Below are 16,426 nucleotides of genomic sequence, written 5' to 3' on the forward strand. Positions count from 1 at the left end.
CAGCGACATGCCCGCCCTCGCGTCCTCTCATCTCTCTGTGCCCTCCCTGGACGGTTTCTTCTCCGAGTTTCTAGCGGCGACGTGAAGCCTCGAGTGACGGAGGGCCCTGCCCAGCGGGAGTGTCCGCGTCTGTCCGTCTCTCTGACGTGCCCAGGACTCAGGGGTGACCGGCGAGCGTGCATGGAAGGGACCGGGGCGCCAGCCGCAGGCCTCACCTGACTTCTGTGATGACGGCGGCAGCAGCGCCCCTGCCATCCCGCAGGTACCCGTCGGAGCACAGCAGCCCCAGTGGCACGGAGAGGGTCTTCACCAACCGCAGCCACTCCTGGGGACTGGGCTTCAGGAGGTCCCTGGTCAGCAGCTCAACGCAGGCCAGCGCCGCGAACACGTCCAGAGTCTGGGGGGACAGAGAGCGGGCTGTGACTCGGCGGCTCCCCACCCCCGCTCCCTCCCCCCGGGCTGCTGGAAGGCCTGAGTCAGCCCGCTGGGCCCTCACGGGCCAGACCAGGAGCCTCGTCTTCACCGTCCTGGGACACAGGAAGATGTCGTTACACGTGCTTGTAGCACCTGAGTCCTGCTCACGCACGTGCCCTGTCCAGGAGCCTCCCGTTCGGAGCACAGCCTCTAAGTCCTCCCCCCGCTCGCTCGAGGAAGGCCAAGCCCTGGCTGTCAGCAGTCGGTGCCTCCAAGGGGGACCATACCATCTCGTGTCCCTCTAGGTCACGGCTCTGCGTGGCTCTGGCTAGGCTGTCTAGAACCCGGGAGTGGATGGTCAGGATTCTGGAGAAGTTCTGCAGCCGGATCCGGAAATGCTGGTAGGCGAGGTGCACCCAGGGCAGCGGGGTGTCTTCTTCCGGGCTTCCTGCTTTCAGCTCATTGATGCAGGATGACAGGGCCATCTGCAGGAACTGCAGCGAGAAACGCGCTTGCGCTGCATGGTAGTAAACCCAAAGAGCAATTTCATGACACGCGACGCATTAATGCCATTACTCACACGCACGCATTACCGGCCACGCGATGCGACGACGACACGCGACGCGATTCTTCACGCCGCGCACGCATTACTTCTACACACTGCGACACCTACTTGACACGCGACACTCTTAATGCGATGAGACACGCACGACATCAAGACATTACGTACTTTCACATCAAAGACAGGGTCTTCCCCTGTGGACAATCAAAAATGTTCAAAACAAAAGGGAAAAAAAACCCACGCGCACTATTACCGTGCCTCGTTGACTCTTTGGTGGCCTCCCTCCTGGGCATTTTTACACCCACACCTCTGGCCCCTGTGGTCCCCAACACGGTGTATGTGGACCACCGCGTATTCCTGATTCCTTTCCACTTAACATCACGCACCGTCCGCTCTTGTTAAGTGCGTCGGAAGAACACCATTTTCAACCGTTTCACAGTGACCCATCACATGGCCGTAGTTTAATTTGTCTAACCCTTGTTTTTGGATGCTTAAGTCGTTCCTGATTTTCCTTTTTGAGAAAAACAAAGCTAACAAATAACATTCCCGTGGCTAAAATGCTTGTCAACGTCTCCAATAACGTTCTCAGGACATAGTCAGCGGCTTGGAATCTGTGACTTCCCAGCTCGCCCCGCGTTACCCAGAAGCTTCGTGCTCGTTCACAGGGCCGCTGGCAGCGGAGGGACTTCTGGCCTTTTTCAATAACCTAGTTTTGCTGCAAGGACAGGTAAAGATAGTGTCTAAAAATTATTCGTGTTTTGTTGAGTGACGCTGAGCAATTTTGCAAATGTTTTTTGGATGTCTGCATAATTATTCTGTTAATACTCGGTTTACAAGTTTTATCCATTTTTTAAAAAGTTAAGGGGATTTTCTTACTGGGTCCTAGAAATACTTTATTAACTCTTAATCATATTCATTGTGTGTTCTTCTCAAATTTGTCACTTTCCTTTTTGATGTACTGGAGTTTGAAACCCATAGGTGATCAGAAGTGTTATTCTTCCCATGGGAATTTCTGTTATTATTATTACCCTGTAAAGGTCAGCTAAACCTCTCTCCAATTTTCTTCAAGAGAAACTAAACACTCAAATGAAGAAGTTACAGAAAACCAGAGAGGTCCATTGGGTTCACTTGAAGCTCCATGTTTTAGGGACCCAGGCGGGGGGCTGGGTCGGCTCCGGAGGGTGGCAGCAGTGTCACGTCCTGGGCCCCCTCGGCCAGCAACACGCGCGCTCCGCAGCAGCGGCCTCGCAGAGGAGAAGCCCCCGTGCTCGGTCCGAGCCACACCTCCGGCTCCCCGCCACCCCGAGCCGGCGTACCTTCAGCTCTGGGCAAGTGGACACCTTCACGGTCAAGAGGAGGAAGTCCCTCAGGTAGCACTGAGACAGCTCCCGCTGCTCGCCAGCGGTGCGCTGGGCCAGGAACCTGCCCAGGGGGGTCTGCTGGAAGATCTCCACCAGCTTCTGTGGCAGCCCTGCGGAGGGGCAGAGGGGCTGGGTGGGCGCAAGGACCCCGGCCTGCCCGCCACCCCACCCCCCGCAGACAGAAGTGGTGGGCCAGGGTCTGCGGGCTGAGCGGAGGGCGCCCTCAGCCTGATTTCACGATCATTTCCAGACACTTCAGATAGCTTTCCGGGGAGACCACAGCCACAAAGGCAGAAAGGAGGTTACGTTTCGGTCACTAAAAGCCTCGCTAGCCCCAAAGGGAGAAGCGACCCGAGACAGACCGGCTTTTCTGTCGTGACAGGCTTCGGGAACCCACGGTCCGAGCAATGGGGATGCTTTTCAGGGATGGGGTCACATGCTCCATCCTGAAAGATCTGCCTTCCAGGGGTCCCCTTGGGGTGGCCCCCTGGGGCACCCTATCCTACCTCAGAGAAGCAGGGTGCCTCAGGATGGCCCTGGCACAGAGAGGCTTGGACAGAGGTTGCTCCGCCGGGCTTCGGAAAGGGGCAGGAAGCTGACTTCAGCGGGGAAGCTCAGCTCCGGGGGCCGCGACCTGTGCTTTCTAGAGGCGGGACTGTGAGCCAACGTCAGTGAGACCGTTTCACGTGTGAAAACGGCTTTTCCAAAAGCGCTGTGTTAATACCGCTTTTCCTGGACCGCCAACGCCGAAGTGCTTGGCGTGTGACAGCAGAGCACGGAGCCGCGTGGTCAGGAGGGACGCGGCCGGTCAGCCTGACAAAGGTGCTCGCCACCAGCGGTTGCTGAGGAAGGCTCAGGGGAGGACATCTCCTGCGTCCTTGGGACCTTGGCTGTCTAGAAGCCTCAGAAGGGGAATGACCGACCCAGGACAGGGCACCGGGCTCTCACCGGCTGGAACACGTCCCTCCTGAGCTCACCTCCGGCCTCCGTGATGTACTGAGCCTGGGCCCACAGCTCCTCCAGGTAGTCCTTGATTCTCCAGCTAAACGGGAAGTCGCAGCAGACATTCTCAGAGAGGTCCATGGGACTCTGCACCAGGATGTAGGACATCTCACTTTGGGATCTGCAGTGGCACAAATGAGGACAGAGCACGGCCAGTGAGACGTCGCCCAAGACACAGACAGCAGCCACCACGAGGCCTCGGAACGGGCGCCTCGCAGGCACGAAGCCAGCCCCCTGGGCTATCTCACAGCTCGCGTCTGTCAAGAAGGACGTCAGGACGATGTTGGTGATCTCTGCTTTGCAGGCAAAACAAACACAGACCACGGCTGGGAGGGGTCAATACGCTGCCCAAAGTCTCCGGCTGGCCAGGTCCTGGGGAGCCTGGATCCAGCCCTGCCCTCTGCACGTCGAACGTGACTTGTTGAGCAAGTCACCCTCATTATCGACAGTGTCTTGTCTTCTAAATAAATGTCCCCACCGGTGACTCAGAAAGCCACTTCCTTGAACGTTCTTTATTAACCACACGCCCCGGAACCGAAGCCCCTTGAAATCCAAGTAGGAAGCTTTTGGGAGGCCAGCTGAGCCTGAGTGGGTCCCACCACGGCAAGAGGGACCAGCTCTCCTCGTGCTTCTCCGGTAAAGACCCGGCCGTGATGATTTTACCTGTCACGTGCCCCGAGAGTGTGGAGGTGAGGGCGGCAGGGAATGGAACAAAGGGTTCTCGGAACCTTGGTAAATGCCACTGGTTACTTCAGTGGGATTCTAAAATGGACACCTACGCTTCACCAAATACTTGGGAGACCCCGTGAAGACCGCTGCTACGTCAGGGTTTTCTCTCTTCCCAGAAATGAAAGCCTTTTATTCACCTTGTGTCATCAATCGTCACGAGAGGGATGTTCAGAAGCTTAATGTCGTTGAAAATAAACATCCAAAGATCTTTCGCCCAGGACGGAGTCTCTGGGCTGGTCAGCAGCTCCAGGTTGCCATCTCTGTCGATGACGGACACCATGCTCGCCAGGAGAGGGGTCACCACGCCCTGGACCCGCCTCCAGAGGGTGTGCCTGCAGCGTGGGGGAGGGGCAGCCCGGTTCCAGGTCAGAGCACAGTGGGAAAGCACTCGGTTAGGTCAAAGTCAGATTTTGTTGCTTATATTAACTACATGACACTTTGTTGCTATGTTTATACGTAGTAACACACTCTAGAATTCATTTCAAAATTATTGTGGCGAAGCCTACGAAATCTACTGTGAGGTAATTAATACTGGGGTGGACAATGCAGGCTCTATTTTGGAAAGAAAAAATATATATACTTTAGCTTTTAAAGTACATAGTACATAGGAACCTGCAGAGAATTCAGCCATCTACTGAGGAAACAGCCTGGCGATGATCAGAGATGCTTGATTCGAGGGGAAAAAATGCCAAACTAGAAAAAGCGTGGAAGGGAAGAGCCGGCCGTGGGACAAACGGGGAAGGGGCCCCGGACCGGCGCGCAGACGCTGGGCGGCGGGAAAACCCGAGTGCAAAGACCGTCGCGATTCAGACTTTAGTCCGAAACACATGAACAGTGAGGGTGAAGAGTGTGTCCCCAAGGCTTGCGCTCGCGGACCAGCTGGCTCCAGAGCTCTGCCTGACGCCTGACGCCTGACACGGGTGAGTCCATGGGGGCCGCTCAGGCCACGCCCGCGACCACGGGGTGAGAACAGCAGACTGGTGAACGGTGGGGCGCCCACACCCCTCTCCAGACGCCTGGCAAGCGGGGAAGTCGAGTCACGGATGCAGTGGTGTAAAGGGGAGACGGAAAGTACAGATTTTTAAGAAGTATTTAGGTAAAGCTAAGTATCTGTGAAGTCCGAAAGTGACCAAGGGAAATGAAAATCTTTCAAGGTCCACATCTGATCTTATAGAATTTCTTACCCAGAAAGTATAATTAGGAAAGAAATGAAGGATATTCAGAAAAAGAGAAGCAGAAAACCCCCTACAGTAACAAAGCCAGCATTAACGAGCCCACCTGCCACTCCCTCTGGCTGTTTCCCGCCCCCTCCTGCAGACGGCACAAGGCTGGAGGCAAAGGGCACAAGGCTGGACGCCAAGGCCGAGTCCGCCAGCCGAGGAGGCGGGGCCTGGAAGGGGCCTGTGCGTGACTTAGACCTTCCAGAGATAAGGAGGCTGAGGGTCAGAGCAGTGAAGAAGGTCTGGGGTCCAGAGCCGTCCCTCCTCCCCGTGCCACACGGGTCTCCATGGGTTAGTCCGAAGAAAAGGGTCAAGGTTTCACAGAAAAAAGACCGCCAGCAACCAACGAACTCTCCAGGGTCTTATTTTTGTAGTCAAATGACTGCCAGGAGGCCCGGGGAAACAATTTCTCTTCCCCCTGCATTTCACCTTCTTAATCCAACCACCTGAAACAGTGTCTGCGTGTGCGGCGTGTGACCCGCTGACGGATGTTGCGTGTCATGCACACGCGGGGCTGCCTGTGACCCCCCCACGGTGCTGCCCCCCGGACGCCTCAGGCCGCACGCAGTACCTGAACGTGCCCGCCTCCTGGAGGGCGTCGGGATTGGCGGCTTCCCTGGCCACCCACTGCTTCATGTGGGAGACGTAGGTCTCCTCCTGCTTCTTCAAGAGGTCGTGCAGGCGCATCTTGGCCACCCGTGAGAAAGGGGCTGCAACAAAGCGAGGGGGCACGCGTTCGCCACCTGCCGGGGCCCTGCTACACCCTGCCTCCGGGGGCGGGGCCAGCCTGGACAGGAGCCGGAGGGGCCCGAGGGTTGGCCACGGGGCCCTCACCCGTGTCGTCCTGGAGGAGGCCGAGCAGGACCTGCACCCTCCTCATGCCGCGCTGCCGGCCTGCGTGCTGGTCCCTCAGCATGCCCACGGCGCTCTGCACGCAGCTCCGCAGCAGGCTGCCGGTGTCCAGGACCTGCGTCTGTCCGAAGGCGACAGAGCTTGCGTTAGCCGCCGCTGCCTGGGTGACGCCCAGCCAGGCACACGGGCCCTGTGGGGGCGTGCGGGGCGCACCGGGCAAAGCTCCCACCAGGGCCTGGCTGCTGTCCACCCGCCCCGGCCCTCTGAGAACCACTGTGAGGTAGCCACGTGTGCTCGGGGACGCGGCCAGGGGTCAAGGGACAGAGCAACGCCGACAAGGGACAGCAGGAAAAGCCCCATGTCGGCCCCTGTCCTGGTCACTGGTCCCCACCGCAGTGGGGAAGGAAGAGGGCCAGGCTCAGCCCTGCCACTGCATCTGTCCTGCGGGCTCCTGGGGGCGAGTGTGAAGCTTAGGGGGGTGACCCAAGGGATGAGAAGGAGCCAGGACTCACATGGGCTCCCCCCGGCTCAGCAGGCTCGCATTCGAGGGCCTCAGAAGCTTCTGTCTCCATGTCCACCTCCGCCGGGGCCTCTGGACCGCCGCTCTCGGTTTCCATCGGCTCCTCGTGGCCACCTTCGGCCCTGCGTCCCACCTCAGCTGCAACAGAAGCGACACCATCGAACTACTGCTCCGTGGACGGAACACTGCCTGTGAGCTGAGTGCGGGGTGCCGACCAGCAGGTGTTCGCGGCACCTAGCCGGCGGGGTCCCCAAGGAGAGGCCAAGGACCTGCAGACCAGCCCTCGGTTTGCCCGCTGGGGGGATCTGCTAGCATCAACCCTCTCCTTTGGTCCTGGGCTCCAACAGCCGATGCAGGACCGATGGAAGCTGACACGCCACAGGCACTCAGCTCTGAGCCTTAGGTGCCCACGGACCCACTTTTCAGGGGACCCTGGAAAGCAGTAGGGGGTGCCCTGGGAGCTGTCATCTGTCAGCTCAGCAAACGTGTCCTGAGCTACTACTGAGAGGATGCAAAGGTGACAGCACAGTGGCTGTGTCCTGCAGCTCTCCTGACACGGCCTGGCCGTCACTCTTACCACCCCAGGGCCCCAAAGATCTTCCCTCGAGACTCACCCTCAGGTCTGTCATCTGCATTAAACAACTGGCTGATGGTCAGATTCTGCAGCTTCGTCACATTCGAAACCATGACTGTGGCTCTGCGGAGGTCGTCAATGTGCACGGACTGCCACAGGCCTGTGGAGAACAAAGCCCCAGAACGTCCTCGTGTCTTTCCCGGTTGGCTTGTCAGGCACGCGCGGGGACACATCGCACGTCCTGGTGCCAGAGACAGCGCTGCTGAGCGAACAATCAACACCCTGAAGTCTAAACGCCCCGAATGTGCACAGAAGCGGCCTGGCCCGCGCTGCCCCTGACCGCCACTTGAACTGAAAAATTCTGTCTTGAGAACGGAAATAACCGGCCGGCAAAGGCGACTTGAAGGTCCGTGGTTCTTTTCTACATTCGCTGTTCAGCTGCCGAATCACAACCAGTAACAGGCCGTGGGGCACTGGCGAGGTTGGCCTCCCGCTATTTATACGATGATTAAAGTGAACGTCGTTTGCCTATTTCCAGAATACCCGTTTACTTACATAATAAGTATCTGGTGAGCCATTCCTCTGAAGGGAGATTGGTTTACGATAGCATCCCGCCCCCCCGCCCCGGAGACAGGCATAAAGAGCGTTCGCGAGTCGGGAACATCTATCTCCTCTGCACTGTCCGTGGAATAAAAGGCCAGGAACCCTAGGGACTAGTCAAGTGTCTATCTGCGGGAGAATCGAGGAAGGAGCACGCGCCGCACGGGAAGCCCCGAGGTGAGTGTTTTCGTGCGGTCAGAATGTCTAACGGCCTCTGAAACGAGCATTGTGGAGACAAACGTCGACGCCGTCATTTCAGACTCGTACGCCCTCGGACCAAATGAGAAATAACCCCGATGCCACTTAAACGGCCACGCTCACTCGTGGTTTGGTCCTACCTCCGTGGAATCCCACGTAGGACGTCCCACTTTCCATGCGGGACAGTTTCGTGATGAAATAGACGAAGACGCGGCCCTCATCTCCTTGCGTCTTGTTGATTTCGTTGATAGCAGAATACCTGTTTTTTCAAAACAAACAAGCAAAACCGAAACAAATCAAAGCCAATACCAAGCAAATAGACAGGACCAAAGTTGTGAAGTGGCCAAAGGTTGTCCCGGGCACCGTCGCTTTCACCCTCAGAGTCTCGCTTCTTTCACTCTTAAACAAATCCCGCCACCGCCTTCGGCTCTGAAGTGGCATTTCCTGGGCACCGGGATCCTGGAAGGGCTGGCCTCATCCTCCTGAGGGTGAGGCCGGGGGAACTTTCCATTTCAAGGGCCAGGGCTCTGCGAGCAGACAGCCAGGGCCAAGCCATGAAATGTGGCTCCTGACGCTGTAAAAGGCCCAGGAATCTCCCACTTTAAGTAACAAGGGAACATAGTTCCGACAGGATCGCGCTCCCCCTGCAAACACTAGGAAAACGTCCGACAAACGACAGACGAACTCGTTTCCACACTGCGGCTGCCCTCGAACTGTGGGGAATTTAAAACTAAATCACCAGAACAGGTCTGCGGACGCGCGTTCCAAGGCCGTGCTTCTCAACCCTACTAAGGCCCTGTGATTCGCGCTGCTTGCGCTTTGCCATTTCTGTGATTTCGGCCTTTTCTCTCTTTGCTTCCTCCTTCGGTTTGTTTCTCTCGTCCACTTTTGGGGGCACGAAAAGGGAGAATCGCCTATATATTTCACGTCTATATTCGTCATGACGCCACACTGTTTCTGGGGAAGAAATTCCATAAGAGCTCCCAAAGACACTGTGGGCTTCCTATGTGATTTCCGGGACAAGTAACAGACACGTACTTCGCTGAGGCCACCAGCTGGGCGCTGCAAACTCCATCTTCAAACTCTGTCTGAATGATGAGGATCTTGCAGGTGGCTGAGTTAGTCAGGCAGTTCCTTGAAGAAAAGGAAATTATGGAAATGAGTTCCCTGTCCTGAAAGATGGGTGTTAAAGTCCCCTCCGAGCGATGGGAACTGTCAGGGCCGCAAAGCAAACACTGTTTGGGGGGGATTCTCCTCCCCGAGACGAGCAGGATCTAGGGGAGAAGCAACGAGCGTCAGCAAAGGCTTCCGAATAGGGTGCGGGGACCGGGTTTCAGAGAGGGATGTTTGCGCAGACGGTAACTGCAGTGAGAAAGACCCCCGGAGGATTTAACAACTGTCCTTCTCAGAGTCACGTGTCCTCAACGATCATTAACCGGCGCTGGTGACCACATCAGAGGTCACTGCTGCCGTACTAATGAAACAGGGGCGTGGTCAGGGCCGAGGATGAAGGGGAGACGGAGGGAGGGCAGGGGGCCCCACCTCACTTCTTTGAGGAACGATAACTCGGTGTCGAACTGCTGCAGCGACAGGAGCGTGGGTCTCGGAGCCTGGCCCTTGACTTCCGCTGCTAAAAGCTCACAGTCGTGACTGGTCAGCAGTCTGGAGAACGTGGTGATCTGCAAAGCCGGGAAGGGCAAGTCAGGTGCCAGGATTCTGGGAAAGGTCGCACGTCTGCTGGGGTCAGTCCCAGAAACTCGAAGGCGTCTGGCGAACCCCTTCTGTGGGCGAACCCGTGTGGCGGGCGCGCAGACAAGAACCCAGTGCGAGAGGTTTTGAGGACGAGGCACTGCGGAGGGAAACGGGACCGACGAGCACAAGGCACTGGAGAGAAGATGCGCCCTGGCCCTAAGACGACTTCGAGCCTCCTTCCCAGACGCCACGTGTCTCCTCCCGCTTTGGACCCTACTGGAAACTCTGATGAGCCCTCAGGGCGCGGCACAAATGCCACTTCCTCCCTGGCGGTCTCGCTTCGTGCTTTCAGACGGAGCTAGCTGACGGCGCCCCTTCCTCCTACCTGAGGCTCGTAGCAGTGCGACCAGGACACTCCTTACAGGCACGCGGACGCCACAGCTGCCGACACCCCAGCTCCAGGTTGGCCCAGCCCCTGAGCTTCCAATTCCTACGTCCACTGCACAACGGACACGTCTGCCTGGGCTTCAGAGCCGACCCCACGTGGGCTTCGGCACCGCCTCCCAAACCTGCCGCTCGTTCCTTTCGGAATTCTCCACCGTGACTCAACGAACCTCCCACCACCGGAGGCAGAACCCAGGGAACCCTAGACCCCTCCATCTCCCACACCCTTAGACCGAACCCGTCATTCGCTCGGCCAGCTCGCTTTGTAACTATTTCTCAATCCCTCCCATCCGTCCTCCGTCTCAAACGCTGCCAGCAGCTTCCCTACTGGTCCGCACACGCGTCCGTCCATCACACCCCTCCACACGGCAGAGACCAAGCTCCTCCGCGTGGCCGACGAGGCCTCCATGCAGCCTCTCCGGCCTCTCCCACCCTACCGCTCGGCACTCGCGGCCTTGGACATGAAGCTGTATCAGTGACCGGCTCCCGGCCTCCTACACAGACTGTGACACCTTCGCTCAAGCAAGGCCCTCTGCCTATGACACTTCCCAGGCACGCTTCACGATCTGCTCGAGGACCACACGTCCTGACCCGCGCTGTCCCCCTCCCTGTGCCTGGGGACGGCATCACCGGACGACACTGACGACCCGGGCCGAGTCTGCCCTCCGCCTTCCGCTGTGCGCCGACCAAGGACAAGAACTGTGCCGATTCATTTTCACGTCCCCAGTGCCCCGGGCGCAGTGCCAGGACACGGCGCTTCGCCCGTCGAAGTCAGCGTCGCACAGGGTCCTTATCCGCGCAGAGCCCCGCACGGACACGGCCCCCACGACCGGTGAGACCGCGCTTTCGTCAACGCGTGGGTCCCCTCAGGGTTAACACTTAACACGAAGAGGAGCAAAAGGCTCAACACTCACGCCTGCCTGCGACCTCCATGCCCTGCCTTGAAAAGCGCCCTGAATTACTGACGCCAGGGGTCAAGGACGCCGAGGGAAGGAAGACGAGGGTAAAGCCGCGGGCGGGCACTCACCTCTGTGAAGACGGCCCTGCGTTCAGGATGCGCCGAGCGCAGGTGAGCGCGCACGAAGTCCGCGAAGGAGCCGCGCGGCTGCCTGCCGTAGTACTCCCGTGACAGGGCCTGCGCGACAGACAGGCCCAGCGGCGACAAGCTCAGCCGGACCACGGCATCGGGCGTGGCGCAGTCCAGCAGCAGCAGCTTGGCTGCCTCCAGCACCTCGCAGTACCGCCCCTCGGCCGGGGCGCTGCGGCCCAGGCCCTCTGTCACCCTGAGCACCACGGAGGCGCACGCGTCCGAGTGGTAGCCGATGAAGGCCTCGGGGGCGCTGTATCGGTGCGCCGGCGAGTTCATGCCCCTGGCCAGGAAGTGCTCCACCTTCACATCTACGAAATTCTCCACCCAGACCTTCAGCTTTTCCACGAGGTCCTTCTGCCACCTCTCCAGGACGGTGTGGATGTCCAGGTAGTGCTTCTCCAGCCGGTTGATGAGGGGGATAGGGAAGTGCTTGTAGACGACGTCCTTCTCCTCGATGACGATCAGGCGGAAGTCCGGGTGGACGCGGCACTTGACGCGATGGGTCCCCAGGCCCAGGTCCACGTACCTCTGCCCGCCAAGGCAGACGTAGTACTGGTTGAGGGCGTCGTAGAGGCTCTCGTACAGGCTCTGCAGGTTGAGCAGCACCGCCGTCCGGCCCGTCTCCATGCAGACCTTCACCCGGTTGATGTTCCGGCACACCTGCGTGTACTCTTGGTCCCTGGGGAAACTGGAGCCGAAGATGATCTCCGGCTGCCGGTCCCCGTGGAAGAGCGTCTGCTGCAGGACCTGCAGAGCCACGTAGTTCCTGGTCAGCACGAGCAAGTACCGGGCCTCGGGGTCGTCCGCCTCCCTGGCCGCCGCCTGCCGGGGCCCGCCGCACACGTTCTGCCTGATGAGCTGCAGGGTGCTGACCTCCTGCGACAGCTGCACCTCGGGCAGGCTGGCCGTGAAAATGTCCAGAGCCTGGACGCCGTCCCTGCCGCTGAAGTTGCGGAGAACAGCCTGCGCGATGTCCTGCGGGGAGGGCCTCTCGCGAGAGGCCTTCGCCGTGGCAAAGAGCATTTTGATGAGGCCGTAGTAGTCACGCAGCCCGAAGAACTCCTTGCCCTGACCCGTGCACACCCTCTGGTAGGCCACGGCGAAGGGCGCGAAGTACTCTTGGATTCTGTCCCGCACGAGAGGCTCTGAGGCGCAGATCCCCCGAGCGCTCTCGATGAGCTCCTTCTTGCTGGGGCTGCCGCGGGACACGAAGATGCCCCGGTTCATCTTGGCGGGGTCCAGCGCCCAGTTGGAAATGCCTACGAAGCCCACTTTCTTGTGGGGGGCAGGGTCGTCCTCGATGCACCCGTCTTCCAGCAGGGGGTGCAGGGCCTTCAGGGGCATTCTGGGCGAGTCCTCTGCCAGGCCAACCTCGTCCAGCACCACCACGGCCGCGTACTGCTGCAGGTCCTTGCCCTGCTGGAAGCGGGCGCACTGCCGGAAGGTGCCTACGACGCCCTGCGGGGTGGAGTGCGGGCTGCACTGGAAGGACACCAGGTGCGCCTGCTTCAGGCCCCGGAAGAGGTCCGAGTGGGCGGCCTGGCCCTGCATGGCGTCCGCCACGATGGTCTTGGCGAGGGACTTGGAGCTGCCGGGCTTCCCCACCAGGAAGAGAGGGATGCGCAGCTCGATGCAGATGACCATCATGAAGACGTTCTCCTTCAGAGCCAGGTTCCTGGCGATGGTCTTCCTTAGAGGGACGCCGCTCAGGAAGAGGTCCTGCGTTCGCGCCAGCTCGCCCAGCACCACCTTGCTGTCGCCGTACGGTTCCGGGAGGAACCTGCAGATGGCTCTCCAATACGGTATCTGCTTTTCTAGAGAGGCGTGGTAGCAGACGCCGAGGGCCAGCACCAAGGACCAGAGCACGGGGTGTCTCTCAAAGCTGCCGTCGCCGGCGCCGGCCTCGCGGAGAAAGGCGTCCAGCTTCGGCAGGAGCGTCTCGCTGCGGTCGTAAAACCACCGGAAGACTCTGACGCAGCGCTCCACGTCCCTGAGGCTGACGAAACCACACTCGTTTTGCCTCGTCCTCATGAAAGCCTGGGAGGCAGAGAGCACCTCCGTCATCACGCGCCGCTCCTCCTGACCCATCGCGGTGGACTCCGCCAGTCTCTGGACAATCTGCTGGATATAGAGCTTTTCCGCGATGTCATTCAGTTGCCCGAAGTCCCACACCAGCGGGATGAGGCTCGGCGGCAGCGCGTGAACGCGGTACACCAGCTGCCTCAGGGGGATGGAGCCCAGCCTGTCTGCCGTGTCCTGCGCGCTCACTCTGTAGCCCAGACCGGCCGACTCCAGCCGGGCGATCATCTGCGCCGAGTGCATGCGGTAAGGGTTGCAGGCTGCTATGACGTGCAAGCCGGAGTCCTGGACCAGAGGCCGGCCGTCCACCGTACGGTCGCACAGCACTTCCTTGATACAGCTTACGGCTTCTGTCGTGTTGGCTTCGTCGAAGAACAGGATGGTGTCCAGCCCACACGAGCTCTTGTTCAGGAGGGCGAGCTCCTCCGCCTCTGTGACTTTGGAGTAGATGGCGTCCGCGGTCGTCCCCCCGTGGACCTTGACCAGTCTCATGGTCTCGGCGTCGGTGTCCCCGCGCCGGAGGTCGCTGAGGAACTTGATGAGTCTGGTCTTCCCACAGCCGGTCTCCCCCATGATGACGACGGGGATGCCGCAGCGGAAGCGCATCTCGATGGCGAGGATCTTGAGCATGTTGTCCGTCGTGAGCTCGTAGGTCTCGTCGGGGTCGGTGGGCCACTGGATCCCTAAGGCCTGGCAGAGGTGTTCCAGCTTCTCGTGCCGGGGCAGCGCGTCGAAGTTGACATTGAAGGGCACCCTCTGCAGCAACAGTTCCTCATACAGTTTCTGTGTCATGATGTCCTTCTTGATCACCTCCTTGCTCAGGCGGTCGACGGCGTCGACGTAGCCGCTCTCGTTGAGCTGCAGGTGGAAGCCTATGAAGGTCATGGACGTGTGGTCGTCGTTGAAGAACACGTACGGGTGGGGCTCTGACTCCCACCTCCTCCGGAGGGAGAAAGGGGCCAGATCTTCCTCCCTGACCCCGTCCAGCGTGACCTCGTGCTTCCCTGGGCTCTGGTCGGACATGTGGAGCGTGGGTGTGGCGAAATCTCTCGCCATCAAGATCATGAAGGTGACCACGAAGTTCTTGAAGCCCCTCAGCGTGTCCCCGACGACATTCGGATTGCAGAAGACAGAAGCCTCACAGTCCTGGAGCTGGTAGTTGAGGAACCGAGCGAAGTTCCAGAGCTCCGACCAGGACGGGTCGATCACCCCGCAGTAAATGAGCAGGTACTGGAGGCATTCGCCAGGGCTGCCCTCCACCAGGCCATCCCGGTACTGGAACTCGTCCAGGTTCTGCTGCTGGTGGAACCGTCTGAGATACTGGAATGGCCTTTGGAAGGTTTCGCTGCAGAACTCTCTCTGGTCCATCCCCGGGTCCCCGTGGTCCTGCTGGGGGTTGAGCTCCATGTCTATCACGTCCTTGGGAGGCCGGCAGGTGACTTTCGGGAAGATGTCGAGGAAACTGAACTGGGGGTCACGCGTCCTCTGGAAAGAGAGGGACGAGTAAAACGGTTATGACTCCATTTCCTAAAAAGAGGCGTTTGCGTTTTAACGCTCCACGTGGTCTGCGTTGGACAGACCCGCGGGAAATTTCACTTTCCGTGAGGCGATTTCTGTAGACTGCCTCCCGCGTGGGCTCGACCATTTGCACACTCAGGCACTGTGGGAGCGGCATTCTCAACCGGCAAGTCCTTTTCTACCCGACTTCCTGAGTCGAAACCCCTCCATCACGCGCGAGCGTGTGCGCACGTGTGCTCCCGCGTGGGAAACTCCCCTTTCTTTTTACTTTTTTTTTAAATGCCTACAGCACCTGGTCGTCCTGGGTGGTCTCCCATCCAAGTACTAACCAGGCCCCACCCTGCTTAGCTTCCGAGATCAGACAGGATCGGGCGCGTTCAGGGTGGCGCGGCCGTCGCCAAAACTTCTCTTTGGAAATTTACAGGACGAAAGCCCCTTTCCCGTCCCAGCTGGCACTGGGAAGAGGGCGCTTCTCTCAGCGGACGCACCTGCTGCTTTCAGAGGCACCGCTGGCCTTTAACCGGGACACACAGCGTCGAGGGAACCGAACAAAATCAATTTAAGATACCGCTAATTAACAGAAAAGTATTTTTACCCCAGACATTAAAAAAAAGTAAGTTTAAAGCCTGATTTTTCTTTACTAACCCTGCACTCAGCTGCTTCACTAAGGCAAGAGTCGGGGATCCCAAAAGGTATCAAAGGCCCCCCCCCCAAAGGTAATGGAATAGTGCCCTGAGACACGCACCCTTTTTGACGACGTCTTGGGCAGTGGTGAGTGCCCTTCCAGGATTTCAACAATATATAAATGGCACGGGTTCCGAAGCCACATCTTCCCATTTATGTCCATCAAGTACTGCAGAACGAGGAGTTTAAAAAGAAGCTCCCAGATCCCAGTCTTCACCTAAAGACAGAATCACACGGGTTTGCGATGCTGACACGAAAGCCGACCCGTCCTCCCAGCCCTAAGGACCTTCCTATTGTGTTCCCCGAAACGCCAAGACGGGACGTCCACACACTGTGAAGGCACCACTTCCGCTGGGGGGAGGGAGGGCAGGGCGGAGGAGTCGCGTCTGTCCCCATGTGGCCCCTCAGCCGGAATCCCAGGACACCTACTGACGAGGTCACGTCCAGGTGGAAAAGCACGGGTCGCGCCTGGTACTGCGCGCCCAGGAACGGCAGGAGGGCGCCCAGGACGGCGCTCTCATCCACGCGAGGGTCGATCAGCCGGACAGTCTTCAGAGGCACTTTCCTACTGAACTTCACTTGTAGAGCGTCGTGCAGTCTCCTCACGTAGAGAGACTTCCCTGTGACGTGGAAACACAGGAGTCAGGTGCCCGGGCCGAGGACCGAGAGTGAGACACCCCAGGAAGAGTCGGCACCAGTCACTTTTCTCCGTGCAACGTAACGTAACGCGGGATCGAAGAACCTTCGATGGTCCTCGCTGCGACCGCGTCACGGGCCCTGCTGTTCGCCGGCAACGCGACCTGAGTGTGAGGAGGGGCGCGGCGGGCGCCCCCTGCCAGACGCAGGACCAGGACGGGAGCCGGGAGGAAGTGCGTGGGACAGAAAGT

At 59.1% G+C, this 16,426-nt stretch overlaps 1 protein-coding gene and 1 pseudogene across 1 annotated transcript in view; both read right to left on the reverse strand.

Moving 5' to 3' along the window:
* RNF213 (ring finger protein 213) overlaps positions 1-16,426 on the reverse strand; it is an 89,067-nt gene that overhangs the window by 23,418 nt on the left and 49,223 nt on the right. The window contains exons 31-45 of the mRNA XM_039859857.1: positions 15,969-16,159; positions 15,601-15,756; positions 11,196-14,822; positions 9,575-9,711; positions 9,071-9,166; positions 8,173-8,291; positions 7,275-7,394; positions 6,653-6,798; positions 6,123-6,261; positions 5,860-5,998; positions 4,206-4,400; positions 3,315-3,460; positions 2,293-2,447; positions 702-908; positions 216-397 (exon numbers count right to left, since the gene is read on the reverse strand). Coding sequence (XP_039715791.1) covers positions 216-397; positions 702-908; positions 2,293-2,447; positions 3,315-3,460; positions 4,206-4,400; positions 5,860-5,998; positions 6,123-6,261; positions 6,653-6,798; positions 7,275-7,394; positions 8,173-8,291; positions 9,071-9,166; positions 9,575-9,711; positions 11,196-14,822; positions 15,601-15,756; positions 15,969-16,159 — 5,755 coding nt within the window. The remainder of the gene's footprint in view (positions 1-215; positions 398-701; positions 909-2,292; positions 2,448-3,314; positions 3,461-4,205; positions 4,401-5,859; positions 5,999-6,122; positions 6,262-6,652; positions 6,799-7,274; positions 7,395-8,172; positions 8,292-9,070; positions 9,167-9,574; positions 9,712-11,195; positions 14,823-15,600; positions 15,757-15,968; positions 16,160-16,426) is intronic.
* LOC120600400 (uncharacterized) lies at positions 15,136-15,254 on the reverse strand (annotated as a pseudogene).

This window comes from Pteropus medius, unplaced genomic scaffold (genome assembly GCF_902729225.1).
Source record: "Pteropus medius unplaced genomic scaffold, Ma_sr-lr_union100, whole genome shotgun sequence".
In the NCBI taxonomy this organism is placed as follows: Eukaryota; Metazoa; Chordata; class Mammalia; order Chiroptera; family Pteropodidae; genus Pteropus; species Pteropus medius.